Below are 23,306 nucleotides of genomic sequence, written 5' to 3' on the forward strand. Positions count from 1 at the left end.
TCAGCACCTTGTAGTCTAGCACAAACACACACACACACACACACACACACACACACCACAGCTGCAGTACACTAGTTGCCTTAACATGTTTTATTCAAATCTCTGATGCAAAGAACAGTTAGAATGTATTTACTTATAGTGAACAAATGAAATAGCAGAAAAGTAATGTGTATTTTATTTCAGATGAGGTTTTAATACAAGAAAAGTTTAAATATATATTATTTTATTTGTAAGCAAATATGCACCCCTGCTTCACGTTTTCACCTCTATTTTTCACAATATTCTCATTAAACATATAATCACAAAGGCTAAAGTCGTTTCCATCATTAATATGTTCCTTTTATATAACCAACACAAGCAGAGAGGTCCTGAACAGTCACTGTAGCATCACGATAACTGAGGCCTTACGTAACATCAGAGTTACAACTACACTAAATTACTTGGAGGTCTAATCGTGTCCAGTAGAGGATAAAGGTCCTCATCAAAGCTTGTACAGTATTTGGCAGCCGCGTGTCTCACAGAGTCCATTTAGGATAGTTATAAAGTAGTTTTCTCCTCAGTGTTTTTGGGTTACATAATTCACTGCAGCACATTAACACACTTGTTCCTTCAAGCGTGCAACATGCTGCAAAGAGCCACTTCTTCTTCTTCTCTCTCTGCTCACAACACATTTTGCTGGCTGGATGACCAAATCATCTCTGACAGGCAGGCCGGGTGCTTTTCATGCACCATTGTGAATGAATGTGAGTGTGTGTGTATGTATGTGTATGTGTGTGTGTGTGTATATATATGTGAGTTGAGCCCGTTGAGCCCATCAGACGGGACTGGGATGTTCACACTGTACAATAGAGCCAGGGGACACACAGGAGCCTCTTCAGTCAGTGTTTGTTCAGGCTGCTGAGCGGCTTCACATGCTGTTGGTCTGCGGCCGCTGAGCTGCTGCAGCCGTCGATGAAGGCGAGCGTCCTGCTGCTGCTGCTTTTGGATCTGATGTTGATCGACTCCTGTTGACTTCAAACTGTGAGACACACTTTGTTTTAAATTCAGTCTAGTTGTCCTAGAAACTCCTCGGTTCAATTGTACTTATAAGTTATTTCTATTTTTTTAAACATTTCATAAAATAAATCATCATTTTAAGACTTCAACAGTGAAACCAGATATCATTCTTTCATCAACTTTAGCATCATTTGTACCAAATTGTAACAAGTTAAAGTCCCAGAGTTGTGTTTTGTTTTAAAATATAATTATGATTTTGATATGAGGTGGAAAAACAAATATAACAGATCAACAGTATTTAAATGTATTTTAGTCGTCACAGTGGCTTCAACACATAAAATTCAGCTGTCAGAAAATGATGTCAGAGTATTTAGGATGAAAAACTGTTATTATCTGTATTTATTGTGTCTCTAAAAGCAGAGTACTTAAAACACTGATAATGTAGTTCTCTTTAATGTAGCTTAATTGTTCCTGATTATATTTTTCAAGACAACTACTTTCCATCCTGGTTGCCAAATTATTTGAAGTTTAAATTAACAAGTTCTTAACTAATCTAATCTCCTCTTTTCATTGTTAAATTATGACCTCTTCATAACTTCAAAAATCATTCAAATAAAAAGCAGACGGCTCATTAAAGTATTCAACTTGTGACGAAGGTTAAAAATAGGTACATGCTTGTTTTGTCTGTTTTTCCAGAGACACATTTAACCAGATTAGAGAAGTGAACCTACAAATAGATCAGAGCTGAAATCTTGAACAGTGTAGGTTGTTTTTCTCCCTCTGCAGGAAGGTGGTCGGCTCGTCTGAGAAGCTCAAGAAGCAGAAATGATCATCAGACTGGGGAGACTGACGCCAGGATACTTCAGACTCCTGCAGGTCGGTGTCTGCTCGTCACTCTCACTGATACCACCATTTATTTATTTATTATATCACAAGTCTTCCTCTCTCACAGAAAGAATATATATCCCCTGATTTTGCATTGATACTCAACAAATATTGTATGGAGACACTTTAGATTGAAGAATTACATAAACATACAACATATAAATTATTAAATATTTTACAAAAGAGCTGACGGAGGTTACCTCAGGAGGTTACATTATATAACCTGCTCAGAGTCAGGCTGCACGTAAGAGGCTCACATGAAATAGAAGTGTTATGAAAATGATGATTTATCACATTCATTCAAATATTTTAAACTTTTATCTCACTTTATTTATTCATCAGCAACAGAAAAATAACTGAGGTTGCAGTTCTTGTCATTTCACTGCTTTATAAAGTGTTGCATTTTAAAAACATTCAGCTGGCATCATTATTTTAGTTTTAGACTTTTTTACCATTGTGATGAAAACTGGTGCAGTCACAGTTTGTTGCTCATACCTTCAGGTCAGATCTTTGTTGATGTGTCGTTTTCTGCCATCGTCTCTTTTTAAAATGACCAGTAGGGGACGCCAAAGTCAACATGGCTTCAAGATTAGAAAAGCTGTATGAAGCTGAATGGTCCTTTTCTTTTCATACTGAAGTGAATGAAACAGGGACAGACTGAAGACGGTCAGAAACAGTGTCTTAATGTTGAAGATGAACAGAGACGAGTCTGATGTGACTTCACAAAAAGAGAAAACAACATGCAGTTGAGGCAAATTCATTTATATAGCACATTTCAACAACAACAAGGAAATTCAAAGTGCTTTATATAAAACATAAAATTAGGACAGAATAGAAAAGAAAAAAAACACATTTAAACATGATTAAAAGTGTTGAATTGGAAATTAAATTAAGCTAAAATAGATAAAGACTCATAGAGAGTTACTATAAATCTTCATACTGAACTCAGCAAAATTATTCAGTTTAAGCACAAAAAATCATAATGCTCATCTCTCATGACTTCTTGACTTAAGGATATGGCACTTAATTAAAAACAAAATGTACTTAAAGTATCAAAAGTAAAAGTACTCATTATGCAAAATGGCCCAATGTATAGCACTATAATTAAAGTTAAGGTCTAGCTAATTCTAACACCTTTTATACTGTTGAACATCTATAACATAACTAATCTATAACAACGCAAATATAACAAACTCACCATGTAAATATTGTTTAGGAAATTAACTAGCTGTGAAATAAATCTGATGAAATGAAAAGTAAAAAATATTCCCTTCTGAAATGTAGTGGAGTAGGAATAGAAAGTAGAAAGTAGAACATAATGAAAATACAATTACCTCAAAATTGTTTCCAGGAAAATAAATCTCATGATTGACTGTTGCTGGGCAAGTGATGATCGGTTAGCAGGTCACAATGCACTGTGTGAGCATGAGGAGTCGCCACGGCCCCCTGGGGGTACTAACCCAGCCTTGAATGTACACAGTGTACTAACAGAAGTGTGATTTGAGACACAGCGGAAGAAAGACGCCACACACAGAAATGTACACCATCACAATAATTACCCAAAAACCCTACACTTAGTGCTTTCAGTATTAAAAAAGACCCTTGTTGTGTGTCCTCCTGTCTCCAGAGGCAGGTCTCAGGTGAGGTCCGGATGCAGCCGCAGAACAGCCTCATCGATCCCATCGCCATGACAATGGCCACAGTGGGGACGTGCGTGTCTCTGTACAGCGCCAGGCAGATGGCAGAGAGGGTCCACCTGAAACAACCAAACGTCTGAGGTCAAATACTCGGCAGCAGCAGTCAGAGCAGCTCTGAGGGCGACAGATTGTTTGTTTGTTTGTTTGTTTGTTTGTTTGTTTGTTTGTGGATGTCGGAGATGATCGTTGTCTGACGAGGTTCAGAGAGAGTTTGTGTGTTTGTCGTGTTGCTCGAAGGAAAAATCTGAAGTGTCCAAGAAGGAAAATGTGAGTCATTGTTGAGTTCCCAGCAGGAAGTCTAACACCTTTTTTTCCAATTCATTTTCTCAATGACCAGATTTATAAGCAAATACTGGTTCAGCAAGTCTCCAGCTTTAAGAAGGTGTGTTTAATCAATGATTGTATTCTTACTGCTATAAATGAACATATCAGACACTCTGTTCACAAGCTTTATAGTTTGACCTGTGTCACCTGTACAGTATTTCAGTGTTAGGCTCATTTTCAGACACTGTAACAAACCATTCAAAAGTGGTCTGTGTGATATTAATAATCACAGAAAGACTAATATAATATATCTCACCATATATCAGTTTACTGTACTCGTGCACACACTTCTCCTGCAGTATTTCTAAGTATTTCAGTTCTGTTGTAAGTTTTTAGCACCTTAATGTCTTGAACTCTGATTGTAAATCCTGAAGTAGCATCACAATAATTGGGTATTTATTTGTTTTTCATCAGAGCATCAGCTGTTTGCTAAATTATAACTTTTATTTCATGTTTACACTAGAAAATGTCGCAGTAACACATTTGGTGATCAGATGTAATTCTCTAATAAAATACCTTCAATGTTTTTAACGTTTGTGTGCAGACTGAGTGAATGCTGACGTTTTCAAAGTGCTCCTCGCAGCGTTACAGCAGCTCTGTGTCTGTCGGCCTTCATCCATGTGGAAAAGTTAGGTGGGAAACAGAAAGCGTCGGGCGACTGCACAGTCTGTATGGAGCGATTCATGTGAATGATACTCAGACGTGGGAAGTTTTTACTCTGACATGAATGAGATGCCGCAGTCAAACTAAACATGGTCTTTATCATCAGCAGGAACATTCACTAAATAGTCTGACTAAATGTTTATAGCAGCAGTATGTCACAGTTTATTTGAGTTTAAAGTCTTACTCTAAGGCTGTTTTAAAGTGTTGATGGTATAATTGTAAAAAAAAAAAAAAAAAAAGCAGCAGTATGAGGCTCTAAGTAGGATTTCAATTCAACGCAATGCTTTTATTGTCATTGTACACTAATATAACAAAATTGTGTGTCCCTTGTGGCTAATAACAAACAATAAACATAAAACAACATACAATGAGATACATAAAAGACGCTATGGATAAAAAAAGATATATAAAATATGGATGGATATAGGAGGAAGTAATAAATATAGGAGGAAGTAATGAATATAGGAGGTAGTAATAAATATAGGACTGTCAGGTTCAGGCAACCTAAAACATTCAAATATCAGACAGAGGAAGACAAGACACAGGGTTAGAGTTTTTACTTGCAAGGAGACACGGAGAGATATGCTCAGTACACATCTCCTTCCGCTCTGGAGCATATCCCTCGAACCCTCACTTTTTATTTCATTAAGGCGTTCCCTAGTTACATAATCGTTGTTGCTCTAAAGGATGAGGTCACACAGCAACAACGTGATCCAAACTTAACATCTATGCATAAAAACATATCAGATAAGACTGGTTCCACTTTCTCGTGAAGTTGAGCAGCTCACGACGACAGCTCAAGCTTCTGCAAGTCATCAGCCTCCAGTCAAGTCAAGTCAAGTCAAGTCAAGTTTATTTATAAAGCACATTTAAAAACAACCTCAGTTGAACCAAAGTGCTGTACAGATATTAAAATACAATATAATCACACACAATATAATAATAAATAAAAACAATAAATGAATAGTAACAGCTCAGTTTAAAAAAAAAAAAAAAGGTATAAATATAGTATAAATATAGGCGCAGAAATAAATAGGAGAAGTAGTTTAATTGCACATGCCAGCACATCTGAGGTGCATACACAGGATGCACAGTTAATGAGTTTATAATTTGAATGGCATATGGGTAAAAACTGTTCAGGAGGCTGGAAGTGTGAGATTTCACAGACCTTTGATAAACCTCCAAATTTGCATTTAACTACAATCAGTTAAATGGAAAAAATTAAACCTGCACTAAGAAGTATCTGAATATTACTAAGGGAGATATGTAATATATAGATAGGTAGATAAATTGGAGGCTCGTCCATTTACAATCAAAAATGAACAGCCTGTGGATTTGATTTGATTTTATGTATGCCTCTTATAGTCCCCATTAGCCAGACAGCAGTGAGAGGAGGAGGTGTGACCCTGTGGGAAACAGACACAGCTGTTGGTTTTACTAATTCTTCTCTACTGGAGCCCGAAAGAGATGAAGAGGATGTGTGAGCTGTGAGCTGTGAGCAGTTAGTTTATTCTGAACTAATCTTTAACTGAAAACTATTTCAGATAACAGTTTATGTCAGTGTGGCACCAAAATGAGTTTAATGACTTTGTGGTCATCAGAGTGACAGTGCAGGCCAGCAGAGTTGGTAAATTGTTGGGTATTAAAGTTGAGAGGAGTGAGAGGCCAATAACAGACTTTGATTTATGCTTTTGAGCCACAAATCTGCCACAGCTCAGGTGCCTGAATCATTGACGAAGGAAATCAAGATATTGATTCCCCCTGCAGGAAAATGACATCCCATAAAATAAATGCAATGATTCATGACACTGGAGAGCAGAGGGACTCTTTCAGGCTACAGGTTGACGCTGATGTATCCTCTCTGGATAAAAGCTGCAAAGATATTCTGATTCACAGAGTTAGGAAATGTTCAATGCATGTGACAACACAGAGGTATTAGATTAAGGTATTAGATTCTTATATACATTTTTTATTCTTTGCCAAAGATGTTGCTTCTTCTATCTCAATTGTGTGAATGTGTAAACAATCTAAAATGGAAATTTAAATCACAAAATAAATATGTGGCTATATATCAGTGCATACATGTACCGTGGAGGCTGCCTTGTGGTCAGCTTCGTCCTCCACTCCAGCAGATGTCACTTTAACTTTCTGCTTTGGGTGAGCTGCTTGGAAAAGTAGAGAGAACAAGCAAGAGAAAGCTTTCTGCCTGGTGGATGGTGCCGCTATACGCAAGTTTACGGTTTGTGGAGAAGACATCAGGCTCTGACACCAACTCATCAATGATTTAAATCATCCCAGACCAGATACGAAGCGTGATGCTATTTTTAAATCACCATCCGCCGATGACAGGAGCTTGTTTGTTTGCCCACGCAACATAAACCTCCGTTTGTTGATCTATAACTATGCGTAATTTGAAGATTATTGGGAATTCTGTGCGTAAAAGTACGCGCTCCACCGCGGCGCACCACGCTCACTTCCCTTGCTATCTTCATCTTCATCTTCATCGGATCTAGAGCTGAGCAGAAGCAGCTCAGCCGTGAAAACCCATCTGAAAATGGCTGTGTTCCGTCCCGGCCGGAGCCCCGGTCTGCGTCTAACGGGGTTAATGTGCGTTTTATTGCTCGTTTTCATCACTGTTGCCTCCGCGAGTCGTGATGTTGCTTCAGGGAACAACGAGTCGTGCAAAAATTCAGGGACACAAGGGGATCCCCATCAGAAAACTAACTCCAGCTCTCACAAAAAGGCTTTCCCAGTCCTGTCCTTCAACTTCGAACACGTCAGGAAGCCCTTTGAGATCTCTCTCTGGATCCTGCTCGCCCTGCTCATGAAACTTGGTGAGTGGCACATCACTCGAATTACAGGCTGCCAAAAACACTGCCCAATCTGGCACCAGTGAGGGAGTGTCTTATTTTTAATTGTGAGTATTGGTCATTCAGGCTGAAGGCCCCCTGAACTGCTTTTTATGGTCTTCTCAGGTCAGTTTGGAGTCTCAGGCGGTCAGGTTTTAAAAGTTTTAAAAATAGTTGATCTGAACATTTTCTATAAGTGCAGTTCAAAATGTTATAATAAATAAAAACTAGTTATTAAGATCCAATTAAAATCATGACTGAGTAAGCTAAACTGACTGAGTGAACACTGCAGCCAATGACTGTTTTCCTAGATTTATCTGTTTGTTTGTTTTTTAGATTAATCAATTAATACCCTAAAAATAGTGAAAAAGCATAATGCTGATGTCTACAGATGTCTTATGGCGGTCCAAAACAGGAACTTGATGGCTCCAACTTCTCAAAAGTAAAGATTTGCCATTTCCTTTTCTTTTCATGTATGACAGTTAGTTAACATGTTAACATTTTAGACTCAAACAAAACAAACAGTTCAATTATTGTGTTAAAAATCACTTCTTTCTTCTTCAACATTTAATCTTGAGGCACAAGATTTGTCCGACTTTACAGTAAAGTCCTTTCTCAAGTGTTTTTGCTCTGAAGAATTAAAGATTCATACTGGACCAGCGTTGGCTTCAAACTCGTTGTGATGTCACAAATTGACATCGACACAAGCCGACGTCGGCCCGAGCTGTTCAGAGCAGTCTGAGGCCGCTGCTTTTTACTCACAGAGATTATTACTATAACATTTACCTCATTATTTAATACTTTGACCATGTTTATTATGAACATCCAACACTGTAACATCATATATGACAGAAAATAAAGAAAAGCATAATAGGTCCCCTTTAATGGAGGGAGTCTTTAAGGCTCATATTGTCTAACCACAGTCGTGCTGAAAGATGAGATACTGTTGACGATGTCGGAGTGCTAATAGTGTTTCCACTGAGTGCTCCAGAAATTTTCCGGTGCCAAACTTATTTAAGGATGGGCCTGCTGGTGAGAGCGTCAGTCTGCCTGGAGCAGAGTAAATGTTGAAGGATTAGAGCTCGAGTGTGGCCTTCAGAGTGGGATTCAAAGCATCTGTTGTGACTGATGAAAGGTATCACGTGGACCCCTGTGAAGACTTCCACTAATTCATCTCTTGCCTTTGACCTTTTTTAGCTTTGACGTAGCTACACTTTTCATATGTCAGCTCTCTGACCGCTAACCAAATTCTGTAAATTCAAACTTGAAATAACAATTATTTTTCATTATCTATAAGTCTGTTAATCATTTGGTCTCTAAAATGTCAGAAAATTGTTTAAAATAACCATCAAAAGCTCCCTGAAGCAGCTATATTACTACCTGCAACCAGAAAAAAATGATTCATCTTTCATCAGTATGGTTGCAGGTAAATTTTCTGTATATCAGCTAATTAATTTCAGCTCTAATTATATTTAATTCTATTTTCTGTCAATGTTAGCTCCTTGATGTTTATATTTGTATCATACTGTACAAATACTACAAAATCTGCTGTTAGAATTTGAACTTAAAATCAGCCATTTGAAGACATTAAGCCATAAAAAGTATCAGAGCTGTGAATGTGAACTCCAGACACGCAGAAATATTAAAATTGTCAAGTCATGTTTGTTTTTTTACACTACAGTAGAGACAGGGTGACATCAGTAGTAAATAGCACTAATAATAAAAATATAAGATGATATTAAAGTATATACACAAATGTAAAAATATATTTATAGAATAAATAAAAAACATCTACAGTCACAGTTACAGTGACACCACACACTTAAAGCACAAATCATGATGACTTTTGACTTTTTTGTCATAAAGTCAAAATCATGTTGGATGCCAAAACAGCGAGCAGTGACGATGCTGATTGGCTGCAGGGCGTCTCTCCCACGGTTTGTCGTTGGCCAAGTCTGCAGACTGAAACCGTCTGGCATGTTATCTGGAAGTCCAGCTGCTGCAACCGAGGGCCGATCCCGACTTCCTGTCATAATGCACTGCTCGATAACAAAAGGCAGCAATGTGCAGAGTCGCAGTGGAGAAGAGGGGGCGAGGAGCGGCACACAAGATCACTGACAGCAGAAAACGTTTGTTACAGCAGCCGAGTCCAAAGTCACATGATGGAGAAACTGAACGTCGAGGCCTCATTCAGCTGAGAGATGACATGAACAAACGGGCCCAGTGTGAAAGTTGCAAGAGCTGCTACAGAGCTCAGTTCAGCCCCGATCTGCTGCATCAGACTCCTGAATGCTCTATTCTGGTTCATTTAGGACAGATGTTGAAAGAATATATTGCTCTTCTGATCTGTTTTCAGGCTTCAATATTAGTTTAGTCAGTGATGTTGGTTGGAAAGTGTCCAAGTGGCTCATGAGACATTTTTTAAATTGCTGATGAAAATATCCACACATGAGAATTTAGCATTTAGCAAAACTAGAGTTGCCCATTGACAGAAAATTCATCACCAACTATTTTGATAATCACTTTTCACACAATTTTGTCTCATTTTATAAGCAAAAATGACCAAATGCTTCTGAACCAGCTTCTCAAATGTGAATATTTTTCCGTTTTATTTAGTCCTCTGTGACAATAACCTGGATATTTTTGGGGTTTGGACTCTTGGTCTGGACTTTCGGGAAACATATTTCACTATTTTCTGACATTTTATAGACCAAGATAGCACAGAGTTAGATGGTTAGATGAGATAAAACCTTAAATGTCTTGTTTCTCCCCAACAAACAGTCCCCAAAGATATTCAGTTTACTGTCAGAGACGATTCAAGATACCAGAAAATATTCATATCTGAGAGGTTCCCACGGGTTACTTGCGGCAGATTTCCCTGCCAGAGGCTTTCCATGAGAGCTCCCAGAACCGAGTCACAACCAAATGTAGACTCAAGACAGGGTCATAATGTCTGTTTAATGTCATACAGTCTCCCTTTTTAAATGAATGTGGGGTTAACTTATTGTGCATTTATTTTTTTCTGTCTTTGCAATTACTTTTGTCTATTGGGCATCAGGGGAAAGTGGAAAATACCCCTTGCAATTTCCCAGAGCTCACGGTCAAACCAGTGGTCTGAATCTCCAGGATCTCTATCAAATGTTTTGCATGTTTGATTGAAAAATGACTTCAAAAGATTATAAAATAGTTCCCAAATGTTTTTTTGTCAATCATTTTTCTTCTTCTAATGTTGAAGTTCAGCTCAATAATATTTTTGTGATTAATCATTTTGTTAATAAAATGTCACAAAATAATCAATTAGTCATAAGTTCACTAAACGCATGATGACATTTTAAAATGTTTTTTTTTTAAATTCCATCAACAGTTTTCACTTTGAAGTTATAAACAGGTAGATCATTATTGGCATTTTGATTCATGCATGATTAGTCATACATATTAAATTTAGATTAATTGGATGTGTCTTTTTTTAAATGTCAACACCCTGACCTGTGGAGAAGGGTTAGGGTTGTGCTCCCATGTATTCACTGAGTGTGTATTAATGGAAGTGACAAATCAACCTGATTCTGGACTGTTTTCAATTAAAGATCTCCTCCAGACACATTTTATGACATTTAAAGAATTCTCTGCTGGAAATACAAATTTGTGTCTGACATGTTTTTTCCACTACAGCTCAGTTAGTTTTTTTTTTAGTAATCATTAAGATTACCTTTACTTCTTCTACCAGAGTCTATAAATAAGCAAATATTTTTCATGTCTAAATGTTAACTATTTCACATCCTCAGTGTTTGTGCACTGGAGGTTTCGGTACATGGCTGAAATTCAGATTTTCAGTGAGTACAGAGAAACTTTCCACTGTCAGCAGCTGAATATTAAAACAGCCTTTAAATGTCAAACTCTGCACGTACACCGTTCTGCACAGTGAAGCTCAAACTGAAGGAAAAAATAAGAAAAACACATTTCTAATCAGAGAGGGACTAATTTTCAGCCTAATCTACTAATTGTATAATCAACTCCAAAATTGCATTTCATTCCTCCGCAGGTTTCCACATCATTCCCAGAGTGTCACACGTTGTTCCAGAGAGCTGCCTGCTGATCGTCGTCGGCCTGCTGGTGGGCGGCCTGATCAGAGCCTCGTCTCCAACATCCATCAGTCAGAATATCCCTGTTCTTGACGAAAAGCTCTTCTTCCTCTACCTGCTGCCTCCCATCATCCTCGATGCAGGCTACTTCCTACCCATCAGGCCCTTCACAGAGAACTTGGGCACCATCCTGGTTTTCGCAGTGGTGGGCACCTTGTGGAACATCTTCTTCATCGGTGGGATGATGTACGGCGTGTGTCAGATTGAGGGCACTAGGCTGGGCAGCGTGGACCTGCTGTCCTGTCTCCTGTTTGGCTCCATCATCTCGGCCGTGGACCCCGTGGCCGTGCTGGCCGTGTTTGAGGAGATCCACATCAACGAGCTGCTGCACATCCTGGTGTTCGGGGAGTCGCTCCTCAACGATGCTGTCACTGTGGTGAGTGAGAGGGGGGCTAGAGGAGCTATTAGAGGTGTCTGTTCAAAGGACAGGGTCACTATTTTTCATGTCTGTCTTAAAACAGCAGTCAGGTAAACATTAATGCATTGTTGTAATCATTCTTCCTGTTCATACTGAGCTTTCAAAGATGCTTTCATAATGCATTTACAATGTAAGTGATGTGAGACAAAATACACAGTCCTTTAAAGACCTGTTTGTGACACCAGTACATCTGATAAAGCAACCCAGCATTGTGAGATTAAAGGAAATGCTAATGATCTGTGAGGAGGAGTGCACAGATGGAGTTGATAAATGTTGTTTATCACTGAGGTAGGTAGGAAAGAGTTTTTTCATTTCCACCTCACATTTTGTCATTTGGATCTCTTGTTCCATTATCTTCTGTAGAGCTGCAACAATATCTCAATAATTTAATAGTTTGTCTTTTTTTTAAGCTAAAATGCCAAACATCAGCTGATTTCAGTCTCTAAAATGTGATGATCTAATGTTTTTTTCTGTCATACATTAAAGGATTATTACTGTTTTTTTACAACCTGGACCTTATTTCTAGCATACAATACGATCATTTACTCACCCAGACAACTTTGGTGTCATTTGGAGTCGTTCGGACGAAATTAGCTCCAGTGTTGCGCCGTGTATATCTGTATAATGCGAGTAGATGGGGCACCGAAGCGCAGCCTCTATATAAAGCATTATCTACCACGAAACTAGTTCATTTCACCAATATTTTGTTATGATATGTTAGTGCTATTCCTCTCCGAGCCCGTGGTGGCATGTTGTCAACATCCAGTGTGTAGGTTGACCTACTAACCTCTGATCTGGATGATGTTTATCATTGAGCGGAAATCCTCCAGTGTTCTGATACAGACGTATTTAGTTGCATCCCTAAAGCACTTCACACACTCCATATTTCTGCCAAATCCTCAAAATGAGTTTTTATATGTATTTTAATAATAAAAAGGTTTGAATCCATGTCTGCATGTAAATGTTCATAGTGACATAGGAGTTTGTGTGCAATATTTATTTTATTCAAGTAGTAGTAGAAAAAACTGCATCTTAACTGAGAACTTGGCCCCTTTTGCAGAGTTAGCAGTGAGTCTGGACATTTTTGTGTGTGTAAATAATTAAACTGATGCAGGAAACAGAACAAGAATCAGGAAATCTAAAAATGAACAAACTCCGCCTGCTTGTGTTTCTGTCCGTGCAGGTTTTGTACCACCTGTTCGATGAGTTTTCCCACGAAGGGACGGTGACTGTAATGGATGCCCTCCTCGGCGTGGTCTGTTTCTTCGTGGTTGCATTGGGGGGCGTCATGGTGGGAGCCTTCTACGGCATCCTGGGTGCCTTTACGTCCCGCTTCACCTCGCACACGCGTGTCATCGAGCCCCTTTTCGTGTTCCTCTACAGCTACATGGCTTACCTATCTGCTGAGGTCTTCCACCTGTCAGGAATCATGGCGTAAGTACAAAAACACAATCATTACATTACGTCGGTTCACACAGTTAGAAAAACATACATGTTGTTTCTTTTCTTATCCCGTGTAGGTTAATAGCGTGTGGCGTGATGATGCGGCCGTACGTGGAGGCCAACATATCGCACAAGTCCTACACCACCATCAAATACTTCCTGAAGATGTGGAGCAGCGTGAGTGAGACGCTGATCTTCATCTTCCTGGGTGTTTCCACAGTCGCGGGTCCGCACACCTGGAACTGGACCTTTGTCATATGCACCGTCATCCTCTGCCTGGTGTCGAGAGTGCTGGGTAAGTACAAAGAAACATGGTCAGAGTGTGTTGGTCTGGAAATATAATAAAACATGCAGGTTCTGGATCAAAAATGTTGTTATATATTTGGATGTAAACCAAACATGTTTTGGGTGAATTCAGTAACTTGCAACAATGAAGAGATTTGAATTTGTTAAAACTCAGATTCTTCCATTGAGAGAGGCTGTAGCTCATGGATATGTAGTATATAGAGAGATTTCGTCAAACTGATGGAAAAAGAAACATTATTTGTTAGAAGCAAATATTTGAAGAACATTAGATTAAACATTTAGTATTGTTACATTTTTCTAAACCTAAACTGAGGTGCAGACTTGGGACATTGGGACATTGCAGCACATGCAATACCCCACTGATAACAATAATACTAATATTAACTTTATTTATATAACACCTTTCATACAAAATATTCTAGCTCAAAATGCTTTACGAAAGAAATGTCATGTACCAAGTGCTTCACATAAGAAAAAATACGTAAAATGAACATAAAAACATGTAAATGAACATTAGATGGGAAATAAACACACTTGATAATATTATAAACATAAGATTAAACAAAGTGAATAGAATAATGTATACTTCAGTGGTGGCAATTTGAGACTTAATATTTGACCCTGTGTACACAATCAGCGCCTCAGCCTCTGAAGCCATAAACAAACAGAAGCTCCCTTTTCCCAACAGACAAAGTCTCACTACTGGTCTTCATTAACTGTAATAAGCCTCTTTCAGCTTGTCTCAGACCGTCTTCCCACAGGGTTTAAACCTCACTGTGGGTCATTTCAGTTCAGTCAAAACCTGAAGCTGCTTAAAAACACCTAATACTTTATGGTAATATTGAGTAAAGTATTGATTATATTCTCCTTCTTTATAAATCTAATCACAGTGTTTTCTGTGTTTTCAGGGGTCATCGGCCTCACGTACATCATCAATAAATTCCGCATTGTGAAGCTGACCAAAAAGGACCAGTTCATCGTGGCCTACGGTGGCCTGCGAGGTGCCATCGCGTACTCACTGGGGTTCCTGCTGACCGACAGCAAGCTAAAGAACATGTTCCTCACCGCCATCATCACGGTCATCTTCTTCACTGTCTTTGTGCAGGTGGGAGCAGTTGAGATGATGAGCAGATGATAGCATAAAGTTATTTATGACCAAACCATGGTCTTAAGTGTATCACATCACTCTAGTTCTCAGATCTGAACTGACTTCCTGTCTGTCAGATTATTGATTTTAAAGAAGCGGTGTTGATTTATAAATCACTGAATGGGTTTAGGGACAAAATACATTTCTGACGTGCTACTACGTTATCTCTCAGGTGGTCTGAAACAGGCCTGCTGTCTGTCCCCAGAGTCCAAACTAAACCTGGAGAAGCAGCGTTCAGTTTTTATGCACCACTTATCTGGAACAATCTCCCAGAAAACTGCAGGTCTGCTGCAACATCTTTTTAAATTAAGGATGAAGATTTTTCTGTCTGCCTTTTTATTAAATCACATTTGGGGCTTTTGATTCATCTCATACTGTCATTTTTGTCTCTATTGGCAACCAGCAGAAATGGCAAACCTGCACAAATCTGTGCTCCAGTAAACTGTTTACTGTGAATTAAAGGGGACATATCATACACTTTTCCAGGCCTATATCTGTTTAGCACACATATCCAACAACAACAATAATATATAGATAACAGAAAATCATGAAAAGGATAATATGGCTCCTTTTAAATTGTTCTCAAATCTGACCAGAGTATGCTTCATGAAAGAGTTGTATTTTCTCAACTGTTTTGTGTCTGTAAGGGGAAAAAATTAAACTAATATCCATTTAACCTCATTTCTCCTCCTCCTCCTCTTCCTCCTCTTCCTCCTCTTTCTCGTGTCTTCAGGGAATGACGATCAGGCCTCTGGTGGAGCTTCTGGCCGTGAAGAGAAAGAAGGAGAGCAAAGAATCGATTAATGAGGAGATTCACACACAGGTGAGATCCAAACCTGTTACAGAACAACACAAAAAATGAGCATTACCATTGTTCATCATAAATATCTTAGTTTGAGTAGTTTTTAGATAAATGGTGTCAACACTAAAACCCTACGAGGCAAATATGTAATTTTAGGCTGAATAACTAATAACTAATTTTGTCCTCAGTTCCTGGATCATCTTCTCACAGGAATTGAAGACATCTGTGGTCATTATGGACATCATCACTGGAAAGACAAGTATGATTATTTATTATTATTGTTTATGTACAGTTTCTAATCTGATTCTACCTGTTATTTATCTTATCTTTAATTTAAATGTGTCCACCTTTATGTATCCTTGTTTAATGGTGAATGTCATGATTATTTGCTTTCATGTAATGCAGTGTATGTTGCAGTCTATAAATGAACTCTCCAATAGAAAGTTTGGGTTAGGGTTATTTTCTTTTCATGGCCCACATTTTAATTAAAGGCAGATTCTTATTTAGTAAAGAAAGTTTTGAAAATAACTTTAAAACTAAAATCATGTGTTGCTGCAGTCCTTAAATTGGTTAGGCAATTGACAGAAAATTTGTATTAATGATTATAAACTAATTATTTCTTTCATTTTCTTTTTTTTAATGCAAAAACTGCAATAATTCTCTAATTGAAGCTTCTCCAATGAAAGGATGTTCTGCTTTTCTTTGTATTATACCATTGTAAACTGAATATATGTGGTTTTTAACTATAAGTCGGACAAAACAAAACCTTTTGAAGACATCATCTTGAACTCTCAGAAACTGAAACAGACATCTTTTACTCTTTTCAAACATTTTATAGACTAAACAATCAGTTAATGAAGACAATAATTGGCAGATTAAGCAATAATAAAAACAATTCTTTTGTTGCAGCTCTAATGTAATAACTGATTTCTCTGCTTTTCTGCTGTTTTCAGGTTGAACCGCTTCAATAAGTCTTACGTGAAGAAGTGGCTGATCGCCGGCGACCGATCCAGCGAGCCGCAGCTCATCTCCTTCTACAACAAGATGGAGATGAAGCAGGCCATGATGATGGTGGAGAGCGGGAGCGCCGCCAAGCTGCCGTCACTTGTAACGACGACCGTGTCCATGCCGTAAGTATCAGTCACGAGATCGTGGTCTTGTTACGGTTTGGCAGGTGACTGCAGAGGACACAGCCACACGTACAAAAAAAAGAGTGTAAAGTCAGTTGAGAAAGCATAACATTTCACTTTAGGAAGTAAAGCTGCTGTTATTTGTATAAATGAGTGGAATCACAAGGTAAATCTGAAGGGTCTCAAGAAAAGAGCAATTGCACAAAATGATGTCTCAGCTTTATTTCTTGCAAATGACTAATCATTTGACCTATTTGTACCTCTAAAAAGTAAAGTAAAGTATTCAAATAAAATGATATCTTAAAAGTAAGTCACTTTTTTTAATTGTTTAATTGATGTTATTCTGATTGTGTGCTTTGGAGCAGTTAAAATCTTGACAGAGAGTCATTTATAGAATAATGAGTTGTTTTAAAAAGCATTGATGTGCGTTGTGTGTCCCCACAGAAACATCCAGCCGCGAGAGGCGCCCAAACGAAGGGCGATACCGAGCATCTCAAAAAGCCGTGAAGAAGAGATCAGAAAGATTCTGCGAGCCAACATGCAGAAGACAAGACAGAGGGTAGGAGAGATGGTGTTGATTAAGTTGTACATTTCCATGCAAATAAATATTTTTGTTGAACTGGTGAGTTTCAAAGCAAAAATGAAAATTATAAAAACTCATACTCATGGTTTTCTTTTTGTGCTTGTGTGTCCTCAGCTTCGCTCTTACAGTAGACACGACCTGTTGATGGACCCATTTGAGGACAATATGAGCGAGATTCGATTTAGGAGGAAGGTGGAGCTGGAGAGGAGGGTGAGTTTTGACACAGATTATGGTTCTGAATATGAAAGTTTATTTAGAGATGTGGATCTTTGTGCTGAAACTGGTTTGTAATTAAATGGTATCAAAGAGCAGCCTGACTCCAGACCTCTGAATCTCCACTTATAACTTATAACTTTATTATCATTATTATCATTATTATAATTGGTTGTGATTTTCAAATTTGTATGATCATGTTCTTCTTGACACACATTTTTATCTCGTTCACAGATGAGTCACTACCTCACCGTCCCTGCAAACCGGCAGGAAACGCCCCCTGTGAGAAAAGTCTGCTTTGAACCAGGTCAGTTAAGCATTCATTTCTATCATATGAGTTATTTTTAAACTTTAAACCTACAGTAAAATAATAGTTAGAGTGTCTCAAGTAAATAGAGATATTTACAGTTTAAGGTAGTTGGGCTGAATATGATGCAGTAAAGGATCATTTAAAAGTGTGAAATATAACTAATAACAGTAGCTTACAGCTGTGTTGATGATGAGATGAAGAGTAATGCAAGAGGGAGCAACACCTAGATCATTGAACACAGAGGGTACAAAGCATATACAATATTTAAATGTGCCGCTGTATGAATGAATGAATGGATGGACTTGATATAACATAGACTTGTAATAAAATAATAAAGTGCTTTACAAAACAAGATTAATAAAAATGTAAGAATTCAACAACATTTAGCCAAAACAAGATTCACTAGATTTATAAGATTTAATGAGATTTAATATATATAATTAGAAAAGATAAAAAGATCTGAAAAGCCTGGATTAGCAGATTAAAAATGTAGGGTGATCCCCAGTGTTCCCATATGACAGTAAACTGTTGTCGTTGTTGGTGGACTAAAGATATTTTAGGTTGTGTTTTAGTCTTTGGGAAACATTGATCAACATTTTGTACCATTGCCATAGAAGAATTTTTTCTGGAGCTGAAATGAATCGATTAGTTTGTCAACAGAAAATACTTTTATTTTTTAAGATTTATCCATTGGGCAGACGTTTTTATTTTAAAATCTAAGTATAGAGATTACACAGATTACTCACAGATGAAAACATCCTAAAAACTAACCTCACTAAGGCTCAAACTGCTGCCTGAGGATGTTGTTAATGCACTAAAATGTCACTGTGATCTCTCTCTCTCTCTCTCTCTCTCTCTCTCTCTCTCTCTCTCTCTCTCTCTCTCTCTCTCTCTCTCTCTCTCTCTCTCTCTCTCTCTCTCTCTCTCTCTCTCTCTCTCTCTCTCTCTCTCTCTCTCTCTCTCTCTCTCTCTCTCTCTCTCTCTCTCTCTCTCTCTCTCTCTCTCTGGCAGAACACCAGGTTTATACTTATGACAACGAGAGCCCCAGAGGTTCAGCAACTGAGCCAAATCCCAGCCCTCCTGATGCCATCACCATGTTTATGGATTCGCCCCAAGAGAGGCCCAATCAGAGCAGCGATCAGGGAGGCAAGAGCAGCGAGCAAGAAGAGCAAGACCAGCTGAAACTATCACGCTGCCTTAGTGACCCCGGTCCAAAGAATGAAGAGGAAGACAGGGCTTTCTTCTCATGATGAATATTCACAGTACTTGAAGTTGCAATGAAGTCAGAGGGGGAAGTCTCCTGTAATCTGTTGAATTCAGTGAGCGGAGATCCCTGAATGAGTCGTAGCAAAGCTTGATATTTAAATTTACATTTTTGGCAGTATTATGATGTTTTATGTTCTGTTTTTGTAATATTTGATAATGCAAAAATATTTTTCTTGCATTTTGAAAAGTGTATTTTGTTTCATTCTTTCAGGATTTGTATCATGTAACATAATACCAAAGCATGCACCACTGGCTGTTTGAGGATTGTATGCCAGCATGCAGAGAGCCTTGTTTCAGTATTTAGTTTCCTAGTAAGCACAAAGTGACCAATAAGACAGAGCACTTAACCTGCTTGAAGCACCAGATAGTTGGAGTTCACCCCTCTTAAAGCACAGTATCCTATAAAGCAGAGCCTCACCGATATATTGTTGGGGTCCATATTAGTGGACAGCAGATATATCAGTATTGGAAAATATGTCACCTGATGAGTAACAGAACAGAAGTTTGAAATAAGTTAAAATTCGTGTCTCCACCAGAGAACACTGACATGTTTGTTTTTAGCTCCCTGGATGTCAGTCAGTCCGCCACTGTGGACCAACTGACATCCAATCAATGGAGTGCAATGAAATTTTGTGCCACAACTAATGAGTAATTTCATTATGGATTAATATAAGTCATTCAAATTTCAGATTATGGCGAAAAGTGCCTGTTGTAATGTGAACAAGTGTCAGATGAAGTCTTTAAATGTCTCATTTTGTCCGACTAACAGTATGAAACTCAAAAATACATTTAAATTACAATTATATAAAACAGAGAAAAGCAGTAAATCTTCACGTTTGAGAAGCTGGAGTTAGGAAATGTTTGAGCTAAAAAAAAAAGCTCAATTATCAAAATTGTTGCTGATTAATTTTCTGTCAATTCATCAAGTAATTGTTGCAGCCCTGCAGACATTCATGGTGCCCTCGTAGTTTCCTGCTGATGGCTTTTCCTGTAGTGCGGTCGTGACGTCAGCATGTATGGTTTCGAGTAGTGCCGTCATCAGGTCAAAATTTCCTGTTTTTGTGCCAATATCTGCAAAACTAATAATGTTCGCCTTATCCTCCGCAGTACCTTACATTAAAGTACAGCCTCACTCGTGGAGCTGCTAGCGTGGCCGTAGACTCTTATTCTTGCTTAACTGTAAATTGTCTGACTGCTTATCGTGGTCTTTAAAATTCTTGTAAAAAGAAAACAAACTTATTAAAAATGTCTCTCTGTTATGTGTTTATGTCAAAAGAATATCGACCAATATATAATAATACAGTTTTTCTAAAACTCTAAAATAACAATATTTGTATCATCCATAAAAGTCTTTCATTGGTTGAGCTACTAAACATTGTGAAGTGGTGAAAACAAAAAAAATGCCAGTCTGATGATCAAAGACTGTAAAATTAGCTTTAAGGTCAAGAATAAACTGCCAGTATTGTCTGACCGAGGTCTGTGAACAAGTGTAGCACTGTGTTCATCGTTACAAATGTCGCTGCATGACTGATCAATGTTTTTCTCAGGGACTGCAACATGGCACCGTAACAGCTGCCCACTGCAGAAAAAAAGTGTTTCTGTTCAAAATGTTCTCCATCTTGATCTTTTTATTGTAATGTGACCCTATGTAAACTCAAGTGTTTTGACTGGTATGACCTTCTGATACATTCCAGCAGTAACTGGGTTTGTCAGTTCTGTCAGATTTAATCGTGGAAGATATCTCCGTTTCAAAGGCAAAGTCAAATACGCAAATATTTGTCCTTGGGTGTGCATTGAGAGTTTTATTTGGAATGATAAAGGGATGAATCATCTTTTCATATCTGCACTGCACAACACTGGACTGCCTGAGCTTTTGCTGCCTGCACGTTTGCCTTAAAATGTTTTGCTTTTCATGTGTTTGCTAGTAGAAGTATTTTTATATTTTGGGGGGAAAAAAGTTGTAAATGTGTCTCAAATGAAGGAAAGCTTTAATTCATGTCTGAAATAAAGGTTTGTCAATGCCTACAATCAGTAATTATATGCTGTGATTTTGTTGGATTGCGCAACAAGTTGAACGATGTTTAAAAAGTAATTTGGTTGATCCATGAACACAGAAATATTATCTGTATACCTGCCTTAAAGGACCAGGTCATAAAGTCTGTCTTAAAACAACAGTCAGGTGTACAAATGAACACTGATACATTTTCTTGCTGTAATCATTCCTCATGGTTTTTTTGACCATTAGAAGATCCCTTCATAATATATATAAAATATATATATGTATATGTCAAATCAAGTAGATATCTTTCAACATTACAGTCTATACATATATGTATATGTTGTCCCAGTGTGTAAAGATGTTACACCACAGCCACAGAATGAACAGAAAATTCAGTGTTTTGTGGCTCTCACTGGAAATTCCAGTTTAAATAACAGGGAGTTTAAAGTCCCCAACGTGCCAACCAGTAATGTATGTGTGATGCCATAATGACAACAAGAACAACAAACATCTTCAGGCAAGCAAGACAAGCAGCAGGCATGGACTTCAACGGTACCTGGAAAGTTTATTCTGAGGAAAATCTTGATGAGTTCCTGAAAGTAGTCGGTAAGAATATTTTGTATTAATATTTAAAGTGATTTTTCTCATTATTCATAAATCATATATTTTGATGTGTCTTCCAGGTGCTCCTGAAATGGTTGTCATGATGCGTAAGGAAGTCAAACCTGTGATAGTGATAGAGCAGAAGGGCAAAGACTTCACCTACACAATGAAGACTCCCATCTGCACAAAAGTCCACTCGTTTAGCATCGGAAAAGAGTCTGAAATGACCACTCTGGATGGCAGGAAGTTTAAGGTAATTCAATCACTTTTTACTCTTGTCGAAGAAAGTTTATTCATCCAAGAATCTAAGTATAGGTTCATATTTTTTTAAAGTGTGTCAACAGTCAGGTGCCCAAAAGAACATTGAAACAGGTTTTTGCTCATACTTGTTCATACTGAGTATTAAAGAGGTTCCTGTCATAATGCACCTTCAATGCAAATGATGGGAGCCAAAATCCATAGTCCTTATTTTGAGCAAAAATGTATTTAAAACCATATCTGAAAATAATATGAGTTAGTCTTCATTCGTCATATCAATAATGCCACATGCAATGTTTTTGGTCCTGACTAGTGCATCGTCAGAGAGGAAGGTGGGAAGCTGATTGCTGAGACTGACAAGTTCACCTCTGTCCGAGAAATCCAAGGAGAGGACATGATTGAGGTCAGTAGCTTTAATGGAGGGACACTCCTGCGATCTTGTATTTGTTTGATTTAGTGTTGTAACCTTTATAAAGTTAAGGGACAGATTCAAGCAGAAAGGTCCAAATCGATGGAGCCAACATTTAGGTAGCCAGACTTTTTGGTCATAAATGTGCTTCAAACTCAGAGAGGAACTGGATCCTATACTTCACGTAATGTAACTAAATGGTGTGTTTTTATTATTCCCTTCTTGCCCAACAAACACTCACATTTTACAGACTCCACACCATGATTTTCTGTTAAATATGGTGTCTTTATGTCAAGGATACTGATGACCATCATGATCATCAGGATTATACTCTCGGACCTTAGAAAGTTCACTCTTGTTTTCCCAGTCTGAGTCACATGTCAAGTAACTGTAACTTAATGTGATAATACTGTATGTGTTAATCAATGTCTGCTTAAAGAGGCATGCACAAACTACAGATTCAGTGTTAGAAATAAATTGTGAATGTACAAGAATGTAAACTAGCCATGTTTTCTCTCTCTGCTCTCTCTCACTCCTCCAGACTCTCACTGCTGGCTCTGTAACTTTCACCAGCAAAAGTAAACGAGTCTAATCGACACGTTGTGGATCCCTCTCAGGCCTCCTCATCTCCAAACAGAGAAATAATACTATAATAAATAATACATGTTTGAATAAATGCATATGGTTAACAAAAACAGCTGGAACTTGTTTTTATTCAACCCACTGTTTATTTGCACTGGTGGAAAGTAACTAAGTGCCTTTATTCAAGTACTGTATTTTGAGGCACTTGTACTTAAGTATTTCCATTTGATGCTACTTTGTACTTCCACTGCACTGCATTTCAGAGGGAAATATTGTATTTTTTT

General features: G+C 38.0%; 2 protein-coding genes across 2 annotated transcripts; both read left to right on the forward strand.

Moving 5' to 3' along the window:
* The first annotated feature begins 7,119 nt into the window (after positions 1-7,119).
* Positions 7,120-19,577, forward strand: LOC128373718 (Na(+)/H(+) exchanger beta-like). The gene is made up of 12 exons (XM_053333875.1): positions 7,120-7,399; positions 11,454-11,929; positions 13,155-13,405; positions 13,492-13,709; positions 14,629-14,825; positions 15,601-15,690; positions 15,858-15,928; positions 16,623-16,799; positions 17,244-17,358; positions 17,497-17,592; positions 17,830-17,902; positions 18,917-19,577. Exons 1-12 carry the CDS (start codon positions 7,120-7,122, stop codon positions 19,153-19,155), a joined length of 2,283 nt encoding a protein of 760 aa, XP_053189850.1. The 3' UTR covers positions 19,156-19,577.
* Positions 19,578-21,694: 2,117 nt separating this feature from the next.
* Positions 21,695-23,032, forward strand: LOC128374242 (fatty acid-binding protein, liver-like). The gene is made up of 4 exons (XM_053334518.1): positions 21,695-21,776; positions 21,854-22,026; positions 22,345-22,434; positions 22,982-23,032. The coding sequence occupies exons 1-4, from the start codon at positions 21,710-21,712 to the stop codon at positions 23,030-23,032; spliced, it is 381 nt and encodes a 126-aa protein (XP_053190493.1). The 5' UTR covers positions 21,695-21,709.
* The last annotated feature ends 274 nt before the right edge of the window (positions 23,033-23,306 follow it).

Source organism: Scomber japonicus, chromosome 15 (assembly GCF_027409825.1).
Source record: "Scomber japonicus isolate fScoJap1 chromosome 15, fScoJap1.pri, whole genome shotgun sequence".
Classification (NCBI taxonomy): domain Eukaryota; kingdom Metazoa; phylum Chordata; class Actinopteri; order Scombriformes; family Scombridae; genus Scomber; species Scomber japonicus.

What these genes read in the sequence shown, in the direction of transcription:
- LOC128373718 (XM_053333875.1), top strand. Translation starts at nt 7,120, where the DNA reads ATGGCTGTGTTCCGTCCCGGCCGGAGCCCCGGTCTGCGTCTAACGGGG. An exon ending in CGCCCTGCTCATGAAACTTG is followed by an intron (nt 7,400 to 11,453) that starts GTGAGTGGCACA and finishes ATTCCTCCGCAG; the next exon opens with GTTTCCACATCATTCCCAGA. An exon ending in CCTGGTGTCGAGAGTGCTGG is followed by an intron (nt 13,710 to 14,628) that starts GTAAGTACAAAG and finishes CTGTGTTTTCAG; the next exon opens with GGGTCATCGGCCTCACGTAC.
- LOC128374242 (XM_053334518.1), top strand. Translation starts at nt 21,710, where the DNA reads ATGGACTTCAACGGTACCTGGAAAGTTTATTCTGAGGAAAATCTTGAT. An exon ending in TGGATGGCAGGAAGTTTAAG is followed by an intron (nt 22,027 to 22,344) that starts GTAATTCAATCA and finishes GGTCCTGACTAG; the next exon opens with TGCATCGTCAGAGAGGAAGG. An exon ending in AAGGAGAGGACATGATTGAG is followed by an intron (nt 22,435 to 22,981) that starts GTCAGTAGCTTT and finishes TCACTCCTCCAG; the next exon opens with ACTCTCACTGCTGGCTCTGT.